Raw genomic sequence first — 16931 nt, 5'->3', positions numbered from 1 at the left:
TAGATATGGCGTTGGATGGAGAATCAAAAGTACCATTGACAGCTGCAAAGGTTTCGGAGCAAAATGACAGCATCCCATACATTTTTTTAATTATTGTTTGATTTGGACCTTTGGATTCGTAGTCAATCCATACCCCTCAACTACAGAGGCCTTATTAATCTTTGAACCACTAACAACGTCCATTATTAATTTCAGTCAGTGTTTTAATCTATAAAGAATCCCCATGGAAGTTACCTTGTGCAGCATGGGGAACAGTACCGCCCACAGCAGGGGGCGCCAGGCTGCGGGCTGCAAGGAGCCCCCGTGGGCCCCCACGCAGCTGAACAGGGTCTGGCAGGCGGCCCTTCGCACCGATGGGCGCCCCTCCGTGCATAGCTCACCTAGAAACATGGGGAATGTTAAGAATATAATGAAAAATCAACCCGTAAAGAACAAAGTTTTTTTTGCTTCCATGCATCTATTTTCAATCTGAGCTGACGCGACAAGGCTCAAGACAAGACAAGAAGGATTATTTTTGGGACTCCCTGGCTTCCACTGCCGAATCCTGTACACCACGGAGTTCGATTTCAACATCGACACGAAATTACACGGTATGGAACTATAATTACTACTATTAGGCCAATCAATAAAGAGTTTGAGGTATGCAAAAATTCCCCCGTCGATGAAATTTTTGCAGTCACGTGGAGTATCATTTAGGGATGACAAATGACAAGAGATCCAACAAAATATTTAACGGGAAGTTAGTTATTTTTAGCAAAAACTGAAAAAAAATTATAACTCTCGCTGGAAAAGTATTTCTTTCGAGAACTCTTCACATATTGTTAGTATTAATTAATATCCACCTGATTAAATAGAAATCCAACAATATTTTTGTAGGGAAAGTGTTTTTTTTAAAAGAGATTTGTTTTTTAATTCTATTGTTACCGGGAAAATTATTCCCTCCAATTTTTGATCACGGAGTGTCTTTATATTGGTGTTTGCTTTATTTAATCAAGAGATCCAACATTTTTTTCTTTTGGAACATGCTTTTTTGATATCAGTCAAAAATATCGCTCCGGAAAAATCACCCGTCCAATTTTTTTACGCCAAGTTGATGGGATAGCTATGTAAAAACGATTTCTGCAAAGATCCAACAAAATTTTGAACGGCAACCTATTTTTTAAAATTAATTTCGAACGCACGCTCATTTCGCGTGATTTTTTGATAAACGGGAGCCCGCGGGGTAAGGGGAGGGGTGGGACTAGTCGCACGGGGGGCAAGCGAGCCGTTCGGCGCGAGATATAGCTGACCGCTGCCCGCCGGGTAAGCCGCGGTGGGGACTTGGGGAGGGGTGGGAAGCCGACTTGATGTTTTTTGTGTTTGGTTGTCCGAAAATGTGAAAAATGCATTGAATATTATACCTCAATGGAAGAATGAATGTTTTAAACAAAATCTGTTTCTATTACTGTAAAGGTGTTTTATAGTAACCATAGAATTAAATTAAATTTTACTAGTGGTTTATATGCGAAGTGCAATATAAACAAACTCAATATATATTTTTAAATTATTGTGGCATTGTAAATGAGGTTGTTTCATAATTCTCAAATTCTCAATAAAAAGCAACACAAACAGGCATTTCCGAAAGCGTTGTTAAAACCAATGAAAGAGACGTAAAGCTTCTATAATATCAATTTTAATTTTAAAATACTTGCATAATATAATGTTATTTTAACCAATTCATTATTTTGACAACTGCCTATTTATGTGACAGAAAATTAAATGGGTGTAGTTAGTGTGGAATAATAATATTAATTATAAGACATTATAGGTAACTACAATACAATGACAACAATTGGGATCAGTTCTTATTTTTAACGTTTTATTGTTGAATCAAAATCTATTATAATATGAAAAAAAGTTTTACACCTTAAAAACATTACTCTGCGAAACTAAAATTAGAGATCATTTACTAACTGACCAAAAAATAAAACAAAAATACAATAAAATAAGGTACAAAGGTTGATATTATTTTTGTTATTATAGAAACAGAAGATAGAAAAAATATAGAAATAGAACTACATTTTAAAATACACATTTTTTTCACAATAAGATCATAAGAAATATTTTCATACTATCTAGAATCTAGATAAAACAAATAACATGTCCCACATAATGTGTTAATTGCGAGGAAAAAAATTAAATTAGCTGTTAATATTAAAAAAAATCTGTGTTTCAAAAAAGGTTTGTTGAATTAATTCGGATGAAATAATTACGCTGCAAACTTGGATTTTTTTGAAGAAGATGGTTGTTCACTTTGCAAATCATTTTCACTACTATTGTCATAATTTAAAATATTGATGCCAATGTATTTAAGAAAACATATGGGAGGGGATCGAATAATAGGCTTGACTATGGGAAACGGCGGACTAATGACCGAGCCTTTCCACGCGGTGGCTTCGGTTAGTACTAGACATGGGCAGATTCATTCACAATAATGAATCAATTCATTCTTATTCACCTGGTCAAGTGAACTAACTCATCGAATGTATTCATTTAATTCCTTGATTCGACACTTCATTTTGGTTTTGTACCTAGATTGCTCACATTTAGGAAACTTAAAGAAAGCAATAATGAACCATTTTTTCGCATTCACATAAATGTGTTCGTTTTGAAAAAAACATTTTAAATAAACACACAAAAAATATCAAATATAGGGATTTATTTTGTACATTGCAGAAGTACATTTATAACTTTACTTAGAAAACCTGTATTTGTAAGCTTTACACTTTATAGCACAGAGTTCTTAAAGCGAGGAGAGCTTTGGAGTAACTTTAGTAAAAAACAATATGTCGTTACACAAAATAAACATATTACAAACTTTATAATAAATATGTTATCTTACGAACAAAAATAAAAAGTAATTTTACAAGTCACTAATAAAATCGTTGAGATGGGTGCCGCAAAGGACACGGAAGGCGCAGGGCGCTGGACCTGGAGAGGAATAGTCGGATGTTTATTTTTTAACTCCCATTTCTAAATTGTGGAGCAATGCATCCCTCCATCTACTTCAGAAAAGTAACACCAAAGTTCGGTCCTTTTTCTGGAAGACATCTTGGCTATTCAATATGTTGCTTTTTCCTATAAAAAACGACAAACATCATTAAACAATACCAAAAATAAAAAGTCCCACTCGATTTTTCTTTTTTTTGCATAGAAATTTTTTGCTGGCAAACTGAATCCCAGAATAAAAATTATTATTATCTTTCTTCGTAAAACTATCTACATATTTACTCCAAAATTAGGTAAAATATATTATTTTAGGGGCAATGAGATACGTTCTTAAAGAAATTATAAGAACTACATTATTATTATCCCACTTTTGTATATCCGACCCGTTCACCTGGAATAAGCTTGAAATAAATATATATTATATTTATTTATTTTAATGTTTGCAGGTACTTGCCTCAATGGTAATTTTAAATCCATGCGCCAAATAAAAACTGATTGAAAGTCTGAAATTGAGTGGCATACAATTCAGTACAAAAATACAGAAATCAAAACATATTACTTGTTATCATCACACACAATTCGACAGTCAACTGATCTCGTTTTACGTCTACAAGTAGGCAGGTACATAAAAAACATACTTATAGGAACAATAACGTAAACATCGTTTTGTTTCTAGGCGTATTGCAATAATTGGAAGGGAGAAGAATATAGGAGATACTTTCGCTTTTTTACTAGGATTCAGATTTATTTTGTTTGGTTGGTATTTCCAGCAAATGACATATTACTTTGTAGTTGCTTTGAAATCTCGCGAACAAATGTAATATGGCGTTATGATTTTGGTTGACGACCGGTGTATTATCGTATATGTGAAATAATTAAAACGAAATAAAAATTTGAAGTGTATATTTTTTTAGGTTTTCCTTAACATTAAGAGTCACTTTTAGTAATAATATAACTAAATTCAAGTATCAATTCAAATAAACATTCCATATTTACCGTGAAGCGGAATTCCAAATTTACCAAATTTTACCAAATCAAATCAAATTTACCAAAGTGTGTTATGTTTTGTTATGAATTAAATTATTAATAAAAATGTATTTTAATTATCGTTGAATGTGCTAACCCTTATCATAAAGCAACATTTTTTTATGGTTTTTACCCGGTTTCAGGGCAAATATCAATTCGTTTCAGAATTGTGTTATTAATTATTAACTTATTAACTGCCAACTTTATTTTCGATTTTAATAGAAGTATTGTCATGTTTTTTTTCTTTTCAATGTAACTATGTAAAAAAAGTTTTTTGAAAAGTGTAATCAATTTATTGATAAAATTGATGAGTTCAGATTCTTTTTCTAATAAAAATGGAATTTACAAAAAGTCCATATTGGATTTATTAATCCATAAGGAATTGTGGTTTTAAAAGCTCGAATCGAAAGCAGATATACGAAGCGTTGTCAATAAACCATGCAATTTGCCCTTTGTTAATTTTACACAGACTCTAGAAGCGGCCGTCAAACGCGTAGCGTAGTCCCGAATGGAACTAGCCCTACCCCTCCCCTTACCCCGCGGGCAGCGGTCAGCTATATCCCGCGCCGAACGGCTCGCTATCCCCCCGTGCGACTAGCCCCACCCCTCCCCTTACCCCGCGGGCTCCCGTTCATCAAAAAATCACGCGAAATGAGCGTGCGTTCGAAATTAATTTAAAAAAATAGGTTGCCGTTCAAAATTTTGTTGGATCTTTGCAGAAATCGTTTTTACATAGCTATCCCATCAACTTGGCGTAAAAAAATTGGACGGGTGATTTTTCCGGAGCGATATTTTTGACTGATATCAAAAAAGCATGTTCCAAAAGAAAAAAATGTTGGATCTCTTGATTAAATAAAGCAAACACCAATAAAAAGACACTCCGTGATCAAAAATTGGAGGGAATAATTTTCCCGGTAACAATAGAATTAAAAAACAAATCTCTTTTAAAAAAAACACTTACCCTACAAAAATATTGTTGGATTTCTATTTAATCAGGTGGATATTAATTAATACTAACAATATGTGAAGAGTTCTCGAAAGAAATACTTTTCCAGCGAGAGTTATAATTTTTTTTCAGTTTTTGCTAAAAATAACTAACTTCCCGTTAAATATTTTGTTGGATCTCTTGTCATTCGTCATCCCTAAATGATACTCCACGTGACTGCAAAAATTTCATCGACGGGGGAATTAATGCTTGGGTTAGCCTCATTTTGAACCTTTATTGACTGGCCTATATGAAGTTTTTGCCAGACAGTTTTTATTTTCAATGCTTGGATTTATTCTCAGAATCGCTTAAGACTTTAATAACATAAAAACTATAAAATTACTATACACGTCTCTGGTTAGAAGTCAGGTTGAATACAATTCAACCATTTGGTGTCCTCATTTCAACTCTCATTGTTTACAAATTGAAAAAATTCAAAATAAATTTTTACGTTTTATTTTTCAAAATTGGTATTCCCATTATTGAAATCAATTATGTCAATTTACGCAGTAAACTTAACTTATCGAAATTATCTGAAAGGCGAAAAATATTTGATCTCCTTTTATTATATAAAATTGTTAATTCAAGGTTGGACTGCCCTGACACTATAAATTTGCTATCTTTACATATACCTCCAAAATATACTATAGACGGAATATTTTATTCTACAACAATAACTTCGCTACGAATTCTGTGTTAGAAAGAATACATAGATTGGGCAATGAACTAAGTGATGTCGCTGACATATTTAATTTAAACTTCAATACATTTATAGGTTGCGAAGGCCGACGCTTACCTCGTCGTTTCGCATGCTATAGGGGTGTCGTGTTGATTAAAATAAAGAATATTATATTTCACAGAATCTATCGTTTATTACACTTATTTGCTATATTACAAACACGACATTAACATCAGAAGGAATGTAGGCGAGCCACGTACGCGAGCCGCTACACCGAACCAGTCCCCAACAGCGAATGAAGATGGCGATTGCTCCGCTCAGCAGGTAAGTAGCACTCTGGGGATACCATAAGGAAAAATAATATTATGGCTACTAAATGCGCGCGTAGAGACTGCCTACACCAAATTAGTCCACCATTTTTTAAATGTAAATAATGTATGAGAAATCATTATATTTTATTTCGATTTTCTATTGTTTGTTTTATACTGTTGTTAAAAATGAAATTTGTAATTGTTATGTACTTAAAAGCCCAATAGGGCATCAATAAATAAAAAAAATATGAGTGTTGAATTTGTAACACTTCTTTTATTCAGATTGATAAAAACCCAATCCTTTTACAGATGCATTCAAATACTCATGGCTCTTTAAATTTGATAACACTTAATTCATTAGCTTGGTATTTCAATAATAATTTATTTAAATTGTTGTTGTTGTTTAAACCATGTTTTTATTTATTTAATAGCTGACGTGTATCCGACACTGCACGACTTTTCTCTACTTTCTATAAATAAACTGTCCGGAAGAAATTCTCTAAATGATAGTAAAAAAAACCCTATCAAAATTCGTTGCGTAGTTTATAAGAACTAAGCGCACAAACAGACAGACACGGATAGCGACTTTATTTTATACTATTTAGATATATATTCTATTCCCATACGGGCTTTTCCAAACATTTGATAAACTTAATAGATTCGTGCAACAGTAATCTATATAAATAAAACTGTAATGACGGGTTGTTTCGGAGAATTTGAACAATTTTCAACGTTGATTTCCGGGTTCTGTGAAAGTCCTATTCAAGTTCTGTTATTATATCATTATAGGCTAGTTGCTTGACAGAACTGAAATAATAATAGAACTTGAAAATATCTTTCACAGAACTTGAAAATTAACTTTGAAATTTGAAGAATTGTTCAAATTCTTCGAAACAACCCGTCCTAAATGATGGTTTGTTCAAAATCTTAAATCTCCGAAAGTTCTTCAACTTAGCATTCGAATACGCGCATGTTTTTATATACTTATATTATATAGATGCTACCTGTTGCAGGTAAAAACACGTTTTTTTTAAACAGCGCCTTAAAAGTACACGCGTATTGTTTCCCTATCTGCACAGATAGACTGAGCCGCAGCAAGCGTGGCGGGGTACAGCTAGTCAAGAAATAAAAGTTTGTTATTAGTTATATAGAAATTCAATGCAGAATAATATTATTATGCTTAGCTTAGTTATTGATATTATTGAGGGTTACTATAGCCTTCTTGTAACTATATTCCATGCAGTTGAACATATTTACAATTTCTGCGAAAGTATTGCCAACTGCATGCATAAATAAACCACTCACTAGATCGTTATCTTCGGGCTTTCTGTATGAAACAAATTGGTCCTAAAAAACCATATGCCAATATATAGACGGTAAAATTCTCATTCGGAGCCTACTTATTATACTATACACCAATGAAAAACTCTGAAAGTTTATTCCATAGACTTTCAGAGTTTTTCATTGGTGGATATAGCCAGCCAATCATATGAAGTCACAATATTTCGGTTCCAATTTTCGATCGGAATTACCCCACTGACTGCATGTAATCTAGGTACAAGTGAGTATCTAAATGACTCAGTCCTGATATTATTGTTGCAATTACAAAGAATTTTCGATTGGGCAGTTATAGTTGGTATGATTAAGGTGATTAGGCTCAATAAATCAGGGCTGACTATAATTCCATTAACAATTTTAAAAATAAAAGTCTAGTCGGAAACGAGGCTTCTATCAGAGTTTCAATTCTTTCGTCAAGTGTCACAAGCGTAAATATGTCAACTTAACTTTAAACCAAAAGGTGGAAATTTTACGAAAGATTGATGTTGGTTTGTTTTGTTTTTACACAATAACTGTTTTAATTTTTAGCACATTTTGTATGTATGCACTATGATCCGCCGCATTCACTAATCGGACACTTGTCTAGTTTTTGGGATAGCAGATTGGTAAGGGAGTGTTGCAGCATGATTCATACAAGTACATAGTAATGTTTGTTTGAGAACCTACCCAATCTGATGTAGAGGCACATCCAAAGCTTCTCAAACTGAGGCAGGTCCACGGTGCCGGGGAATTCTGGATACACGCTGGTGTCTTCACTCAGTATGGCCGCCAGCCTCTCCTGGTTGTGGTACAGATAATCTGATATGTTCCACTGGAACATACAAACCATGTTTAACGATAGACACTCTGGCATAGACATATGAATATTAGTAGACCTGCCCTAAGTGATTAAAAGCGTATTATCCCCACTCCCCATACCGGTTCCATTGGAGCCGGCTGTGCTCGCGTATGGCCTCAAGTGAAATTTGAAAACGTGACGTCATCATTCTTGTTCGAACTATGGTCGAGGCATCATCGGTTCATTTTACGAAATAACACGGCAAAATGTTGACTTGTACTATGAAAACTTGTAAAAATAGATGTGAAAAAGAGAATAAACCCAATTGTCGTATTACATTCCATATATAAGCATTATTTTACTTTATTTTGAGCATATTCACATCGTATAATATAGATCAGTTTTAGAAACATATACTATCACATCGAGAAACGTCTGGACGCGAAACACAAAGCTGGTTGGTTGCTGGGAAGTAAATTATGAACATTTATAAAAGTGTCTTAACTAAATACTTAAACGAAATATTCGACTCTGAAAATATAACCGAATTTTTTTGCCGAATTTGGACTTCGCAAATTTGTTCATAACGTGGCGAGTAATTTGCGCTCCCATGTAAAAATGTCTATTCATTCAAAAGCAGATTTTACTTTTAAGAAGCAAATGGTGATATTAAAATGCGAGATGCCTATTTACTGTCAGATTGATTTATTGACGAATCACAGTCAGCTTCACTCCCTTCGTTCTTCAACAGTTGATTTTACCCCTCGCCATTATCTTCTCGTCTATTAATTCCTATGTCTGTGCACTCTGGTTATTTTCTACAACAAAACATTGTTCATCATGATGATTAACATGATTAAGGTTAAACGCAAGGTCCGTTATAATCTACGCGATTGCAGATGGCATTAATTGAATTATTTTATTAAAATACACTTTTTGCAAGTTATGCTTTAAAATATTGAGACGAATTATTAGTTTGCTCCCGTACATACGTATTATGAATATGAATAAATTGTTTTGTCCGTATAAAAACTCAATTCTTTCAAGAAAAGCGTACGAATACAATATTGTAACGATGATTCAATCCAATACTGTATTTGTAAGCCTTTCTTGAAAGAATTGAGTTTTTATATGGACTATACTATTTATTCATATTCATAATACATATAGACGGGCGCAAATAAATAATTTGCATTAAAATTTTAAAGCATAAATTGCAAAAAGTGTATTTAAATAAATAAACTAAAATAGCGCCATCTAGGAAAGAGCAGATTACGAATTCTTTTAAGTTTACCCTTAATTTCATCGGGGCATATGTATATTATGGTGAAATGTGTGCTTATGTATGTAGAAGTAATACCGGGTTGCGCACGTTAATACTCTTAGCGCCAGTGGTGGCTCTTCTTAGGTCATTTGGTCAATGATCTCCTAAAAATTTGCTGCAATAGTAAAAAACAGGATTTAACAAACTACCCGATTATTAATTTAGTTTTAATATCCATGCAGATTCGTTCCAATGCCATCTAGCGCCCAAATGAGAAGCTATTGTATGTACCCATAAAAAACTCCTTTCTTTCTTTTGCTATACAGACCAAGGAGGTAAACACTATCATGTATGACGTATGCTAAGTATCATACAAAATTTATTTTTATGGGGTTTTCAGAAATGATCGTGGTGAGATAGAGATATCTACGACCTAGGATTAGATGTGAAAAAATATCAGTTAAAGGAAAGATAAACAAGGAAAGATAAACAAGTTGATTTACTTTTTCAAAAACGTGAGAAATATACTAAACATATTTGATATTAAGAATATATACCTCGCAATAGCACAATCTATAATGGAATACGGCATTATTGCCTGGGGCTATGCCAGTAAAAAATACATAGACACACTATACAGTAGAACCTCGTTAATTCGAAATCCACGGGACATCAAAAATCAAATTTCGAATTAACGAATTCCCACGTAATTCGAAATTTCATGAAAAAAAAAACGCCGAAAATCGATTTTCTCGGCCGCCTCTTCAAATCCGGGTGGTATTTTAGTTGTAAATTCGTATTAATACCAATTATTTTCGCGGCCGATTACCGTAGCGGCAGGCCCTTTAAATTCAGATATTCGCAATAAATTCGTAAAAATGCTATATATTTACGGGTAAATCGAGATTTCGCTGCCGATTTCGGTCGCGGCCTACCCTTTAAATTGAGATATTCGTAAAAATACGATATATTTCCGCGTAAATCGAGATTTCGCGGTAATTTTCCGTAGCGGCCGGCCCTTTATTTCAAATATCTGAATTTAAATTCGTAAAAATACGATATATATCCGCGTAAAACGAGAATTCGCAGCCGTATTCCGTCGCGGCCGGCTCTTTAAATTCAGATATTCGAAATAAATTCGCAAAAATACGATATATTCCGTGTAAATCGAGAATGCGCGGCCGATTTCCGTCGCGGCTGACCCTTTAGATTCAGATATTTGATGTAAATTCGTAAAAATATGAAATATTTCCGTGTAAATCTAATTTTATCGGCAGTTTTTCGTCGCGGCCGGCCTTTTAAGTTCAGACATTTGAAGTAAATTCGTAAAAATATGTCATATTTCAGCGTGAATCGAAATTTTTCGGCCGATTTTCGTCGCGCCGTATTTTTTAACTCGGATATTCGAAGTAAAGTTATTAAAAATACGGTATATTTAAATTTCGCGTTCGATTTCAGTCGCGGCGGGTCCTTTAAAATTCAGATATTCGAAATAAATTCGTAAAAATACTTTATATTTACGCGTAAATAGAGATTTCGCGGCCGATTTCCGTCGCAGCGGGCCATTTAAATTCAAATATTCGAAATAAATTCGTAAATATACGATACAATTACTCGTAAATCAAAATTTCGCGGCCGAGTTTCGTCGCGGCTGACCCTTTAAATTCAGATACTTGGTGTAAACTCGTAAAACTACGACATATATCCGTGTAAAACGTATTTTCTCGGCCCTTCAAACTCGGATATTCGAAATCAATTTGAAAAAGTACGACATTCCAGTGTAAATCGATTCAGATTTACAAAATAATAATACTAATTAGGACGATGTATAACCACGTAAAAATACATTTTTCGGCGTTTTACCGCCACGGCTGACTTTTTTTTTTTTAGTTATTTATTGTTTTTATTTTAGTAATTTGTACATTTAAGTTTACAAATGACTAATTAATTATTACATACAAATATACTATGTTTTTTTTTCTTGCTTGATGTGGCTCCTACACAACATCTTGAACTTTTCAATTGGGGCAGACTTAAGGTTTTCCGGCAGCGCGTTATAGTATTTCATCCCTTTATATAATATAGTATTCTGGGTATTCGCTTTGTCCTTCTTTGGTAGCCTAATTTGATTGTACGTCCTAGTTTTATGTTTGTGTATGTCCTTGTTGTATACAATTTTATTCGAAAAATATTTGGGTAGCAGGTTGTTTACAATTTTGTGTAAAAATATCATCGTGTTCAAGGTCAACATCTGTTTCACCGTTAGCCAATTTAGTTCGTTTAACATTTTATTTACTTTTGAATACCTATTTCGTCTGAGTATTGTTCTCATTGCCCTATTCTTTTAGATTCAGATTTACGAAATATTATGATTTATTTTCGCAAAAATCAAATTTTTTCGAATTACACGAACAAATTTTCGTGCTGCGGACAAAAATAAATTTCGAATTAACGAATTTCGAATTAAAAAAATTTTTGTATGAAAAAATTTTTCTGCGGAAATTTTTTTGGCGTAAATTTCGAATTACGCGTTTTTTCGAATTATCGGGGTTCGAATTAACGGGGTTCTACTGTATTTGTTTTTTTTTTTCTTATTTGATATTAATGATCATCCATGCAAACAGCAGTTCAGATCAATTCAGTAAGTCACTTAAATTATATAGCATGTGCAAGTACCCACCATAAGCCCGACGGCCGTAAGACTGACATTCAGGTCCTGCGACTGCCGCGCGAATCTGGCGGCTGCGGCGGCCGCCCTGCGCAGGCTTTGCGCACCCCCCGCACCGCAGCCCCCGCCCCCTCCACCACCCACCAGCTCTGCGCACACCACCTGCAAGCACTGGAAGGCGGACCTCACCAGCACGGGACTGGAAAATGTTATTTAGTAAGTCATATATATATAAGAAGCATGATAGTGGAGTGTGGACTCCGCACCAAACTAAATAGGTAAATATACTAATCGATATACGCCTACAATGATACGTGCATGACCCTAGAATGGTAGCTGAGAGGAACTGAAATAAATCGTAATATGTAAATGAGAAAATATATTAAATAAAAAAAAAATTGTGACCGGATAACTCAACAAAATGACAATTCAACACTTTATATGACTTTAAAAAGTCATATAAAGTGATGAAACAAAATATAGGTTAAATAGGTTAGGGGCCGTTAAAGTATTATGTAAGCACTATAGGGGGGCAGGGGGGTCTTTGCTTTGCTTATTTTTGATGACATGGGGGGGTGGGGGGGTCGAGATAGTGATTACGTCAGCACTGCTCAGCAGTAGTTATTTTTTTTTTTACACATTGGCAACCCACACATTGTCTATTTGAAAACCGAATACATTTTCGGGGATTCCCACAAATAATTAATACGTTTAGGTACTCGCTTAGAAGCGAATGGGTGAATTACCGCGCGCTACTCACTTGTCAAAATTTCTTCCATCAATCTATTGTTTCGTTTAGGTACGATTGATGATTTGACGTGTTGTAAGCAAATCAAAGCAAGTTAATATTTGTGTTACCGTTGATCCTCTTTCGCCAAAGTTGAATTGTTTATAAAACAGAATACATTAACAGAAAAATGCATATAGGTACCAATTTTTACGTAAGCATGGGAGGGGGGGGGGGGGGGGTAAGAGCTTTGCTTACTTTTGGTGACAAGGGGGAAGAGGGGGTAAATAATTGTAATAAATCTGCTTACGTAATACTTGAACGGCCCCTTACGTTTACAGGTTAGTTTTTTTACATCGATGTTAATTACTTTATATCACTTTTCATCAAAGGTGTGTTGAATTGTCATTGAATTGGGTTATCTTGGAACCGATATATCTATATGCGCATGGAATTTATCCAAGGTTCATGCACCATATATGGTGCTGTAGTCGTCGCCACAACTTCTACAAGATACCACATGGAAGAACAGATGTTCTAACACAGCATAGCATGACAAGAGGGACGGTTCTATTTAATAAAGACAGTAGATATATCATTTAAAACTCTTATAACTAAATAAAATATACATTAAAAAAAAAAAAAAAATTACACCAATCTTTAAATAAATGCATGTATTAGGTACCTGTGATGTTCTGCAATGGCCGCCACTATATGTAGGAGTTGAGGATAGGCAGCTGCCAAAGCCTGCCCGTGCGAGTGAAGCAGTTGCGAGACACACTCTAGCTGCCTCTGTCTCACGTCAGCGTGCTGAATGGAGCTGAGAGAGCCCAGGGGTTCCACCAGCAGCGACTCCAGCTTCTAGTGGTTAAATTATTCGCATTTTTGTGATTATTTTCTAGCTTTGTAAGCCCGTGAGGCTGAATTACACCTGCCGAGTGCTCGGCCGAGTCACTAGCTTTATTACTCGGCGGAGCAACTTATTGGAGATTGGAGGTGATCACATGTAGATGAGACAGTGGGCGAGTCGCGATGAAGGAAAAATAGAAAAATTAAGAGAGTTTTAAACATAACACACACCTAAAAAATAAAAATAAATTCTCTCACTGACAGACTCGGCTGATCGAGAGGAGAACGAGTGAAGCACCGAATTGAATTCGACCGGTCGGTGATTGACTTCACATCGCGTTTGGGTTCCACCCAGGCGTGGTGTGTTCAATTCCTACGCTGGCTAAGTCCTCCATCACAACGGCAGGTGTAATTCAGGCATTAAGGTGATATTTTACAAAAATTGCACTAATCTGTGGAAAGAACAGGCCGATTGCCATCTCTAATGCACAGGCACAATGTAGGCATGCTGAGTCTATTCTACAGGTATTTCAATGGAGCCTGCTCTAAGGAGCTAGCAGCATTGATCCCCTGTGCACAGGTGAAAATATGCGAAAATCGACGGACACCCATTCACAGGTGGGGAGAATAGGTCGTTACTTCGACTCATTTTTGAGCTACCGGCATCTGTTTATCATCCTTCATATAATCCGCGCCTTTTTAAGACCCGCATTAATAAATCCCTTCCTACAGCCCCTACCTTAATCCACCTCACAACACTGCCCAACCGGGTGGCGATATAGTTCCCCGTCTTTACACTGTACAGACAGGGGTGGTTGTATGAGATGTAACATAAAAAATAAAAATAAAACTATAGGAATTATAAATTAGTCGGGTATAATTGCTATTAAAAGCGGGTGTCCAGAGAAGCCATCAGTTGGAAGCTGAGAATTCATTCTTTCCTCAATTCAGTCAGAAAAGATTGTGATTTTTTAACTGTGACAAAAAAAAAATTGTAAAATCAAATTAAAATTTCTTAACCTTAAAATTATGAAAGACCCGATAATCATAACTTTATTTTAAGTGGTTTTTACCATTTATTCTTTGCAGTGTATGCAGATTATATGCAACTAACCTCGGAGCCCTGGTCCGGGTGTTTGAACTTATAATGCAATGCAGACTTGACCAAGTAGGTGATGGCCTCTACCCCCCACTCCCTCATCCTTATATGCGGATGTTGGCACACCTGGAAACCAAAGATACAAACATTTTGTAGAAGAAAATAACCCAATTATAAATCCACGTATTCATAATTACAATAAGTGTCCTGAGAGTCTAGCACGGTCAAATCGGTAACATAACTATTATTTAACTTTTTTATTCAAGATTCTAAACTCTAAATTCGACTGTTGCGAACTTCTGCAACTCATAAACTTACGAATACCTACAATAACAACACGACAAAATACACTATTCCACTGCAACACACATAAGCGAAATTACATTGCGAACTCCCCAATACAACGGTTTCACACTATGGGAAACCAATACTTAGGTGATGTCGATATATTTAACATTAACTTTGCGAATTTTGTGGATTATGTAAAAGACCTATTTCAATACTATTCCTAAATGGAAGTTATATTTTTGTAAACCAGTCAAATCGCTGTATTTTTTAATTTATGTTCTTGATATTTTTAATTTTGTTTCTCGCATATACTTATGTAATTTTATTTTTATTATTTCTTTCTTTTCTTTCTTATGTTTCAAAACTGTCATTAAATTTGTACCACCCACATGTAAAAGCCCTCTGGGCGTTAAATAAATAAATAAATAAATAACAATATCAGATTGCTAGGCTTAACTGACGACGATTTTACATCCATTTCCCGAGCATGGTTGTTCTTGTTAGTCGTGTCGATAGACAAGCCGAAATTGACAATGTAATAAATAAATCATTTTATGATGGCAATACTGGCGGGTCTTGTCTATGGATCGACATTCCTAAACATCAAATGGCCATGTCGAAATGAAAATCTTGAATTGAAATACTTACTAAATACTTAATACTTATACTCCATAAATGCTGGCGTCCCACAGGGATCGGTTCTGTCTCCGACTTTGTTTTTGTTGCACATCAATGACCTTTTGACATGTGCACCGATTCATTGTTACGCGGATGACAGTACAGTTCATGATAGCTTTTTGTTTGACAAGCCCCCAAAGGGCACACAAACTCCAACGGCTCGGAGGGCTTTGAAGCAGAGAATGGACTGTTATCTCGAGAGTATTTCCTCCTGGGGTAAAAATAATTTCGTCGAATTTAATGTTTCAAAGACCCAATCCTGTCTGATTACAACTAAAAGGGATCCAAATGATAATCTAGTCTCCTTCAATGGAAGCAATCTTCCGAACAGGCCTTCCATTGATATGCTTGGTATAACTATAAGTGACCAGCTCAGGTACGGGGGCTCCATCGAAGCCAGAGTAAAGTTGGCCTCTCAGAAGCTGGGCGTACTGTACAGGGCCCGCAGACACTTTAATAGTACACAACTGCTGACCCTGTACAAATTGCAAGTGCGCCCTACTGTCGAATTTGGCAGCCATCTCTGGTCCGGAGCCCCTAAATACCCGAAAAAAACCCTTGACTGAAAACGGGCGGTTCGTTTGATAGATTCCCCAATCTTAACAAACGGACTGCAATCTTTAGAGCACAGGCGTCAGGTAGGTATGCTGTCCTTGTTCTATCGGTATTACAATAGAAGATGCTCTGAGGAACTAGCGTCATTGATCCCTTCGGCACCGGTGCGTAGTCGGGATACACGCCAAACGCGCGCCCAACATTTGTACACGGTTGACATTTGTCACATGAGAACGGGTCGCTTCTACGATTCGTTCTTAAGTTCAACAGCTCGGCTGTGGAACGAACTGCCGGCCTCTGTGTTTCCTCCCTCCTACAACATGGGACTCTTCAAGACCTATGTTCACTCCTTCCTCTCCACAAAAAGAGCCTCCACACAGCATCCACAAAGATGACATAGGCCCTGAGGGAAATTATTTTCTTCAGGGCATCCTGTGTGGAGTTAATATAAAAAAAAAAAAATTACTTTAATGTGCCTGCATGTACTTTTTGGCACCAAAGGGGAGTTAATTGTTTGATGAGAACTTTAGCCACAACTTGTTATATTTGAACAACTTTCTGAATTTCATTTCTCCAAGCTCGAACGGATCCAATTGATCGCGCATACGACTATTTCAATTCTAAGAGCTTCGTTAGTTTGCCTTCGTTCATCAATGAGCCGGTGATTTTACATAACGAACAACATTATTACAGTACAT

The 16931-nt window shown here is 35.6% G+C and overlaps 1 protein-coding gene across 1 annotated transcript in view; it reads right to left on the bottom strand.

Annotated features, from left to right (window-relative positions):
• mon2 (Mon2 homolog, regulator of endosome-to-Golgi trafficking) overlaps positions 1-16931 on the bottom strand; it is a 55859-nt gene that overhangs the window by 11801 nt on the left and 27127 nt on the right. Inside the window, exons 19-23 of the mRNA XM_089649353.1 lie at positions 14728-14838; positions 13450-13625; positions 12050-12236; positions 7994-8138; positions 235-380 (exon numbers count right to left, since the gene is read on the bottom strand). Coding sequence (XP_089505479.1) covers positions 235-380; positions 7994-8138; positions 12050-12236; positions 13450-13625; positions 14728-14838 — 765 coding nt within the window. The remainder of the gene's footprint in view (positions 1-234; positions 381-7993; positions 8139-12049; positions 12237-13449; positions 13626-14727; positions 14839-16931) is intronic.

This window comes from Hesperophylax consimilis, chromosome 29, assembly GCF_061612785.1.
Source record: "Hesperophylax consimilis isolate HC1 chromosome 29, BYU_Hcon_1.0, whole genome shotgun sequence".
Classification (NCBI taxonomy): domain Eukaryota; kingdom Metazoa; phylum Arthropoda; class Insecta; order Trichoptera; family Limnephilidae; genus Hesperophylax; species Hesperophylax consimilis.
This window is presented reverse-complemented; position numbering and strand designations above follow the sequence as displayed.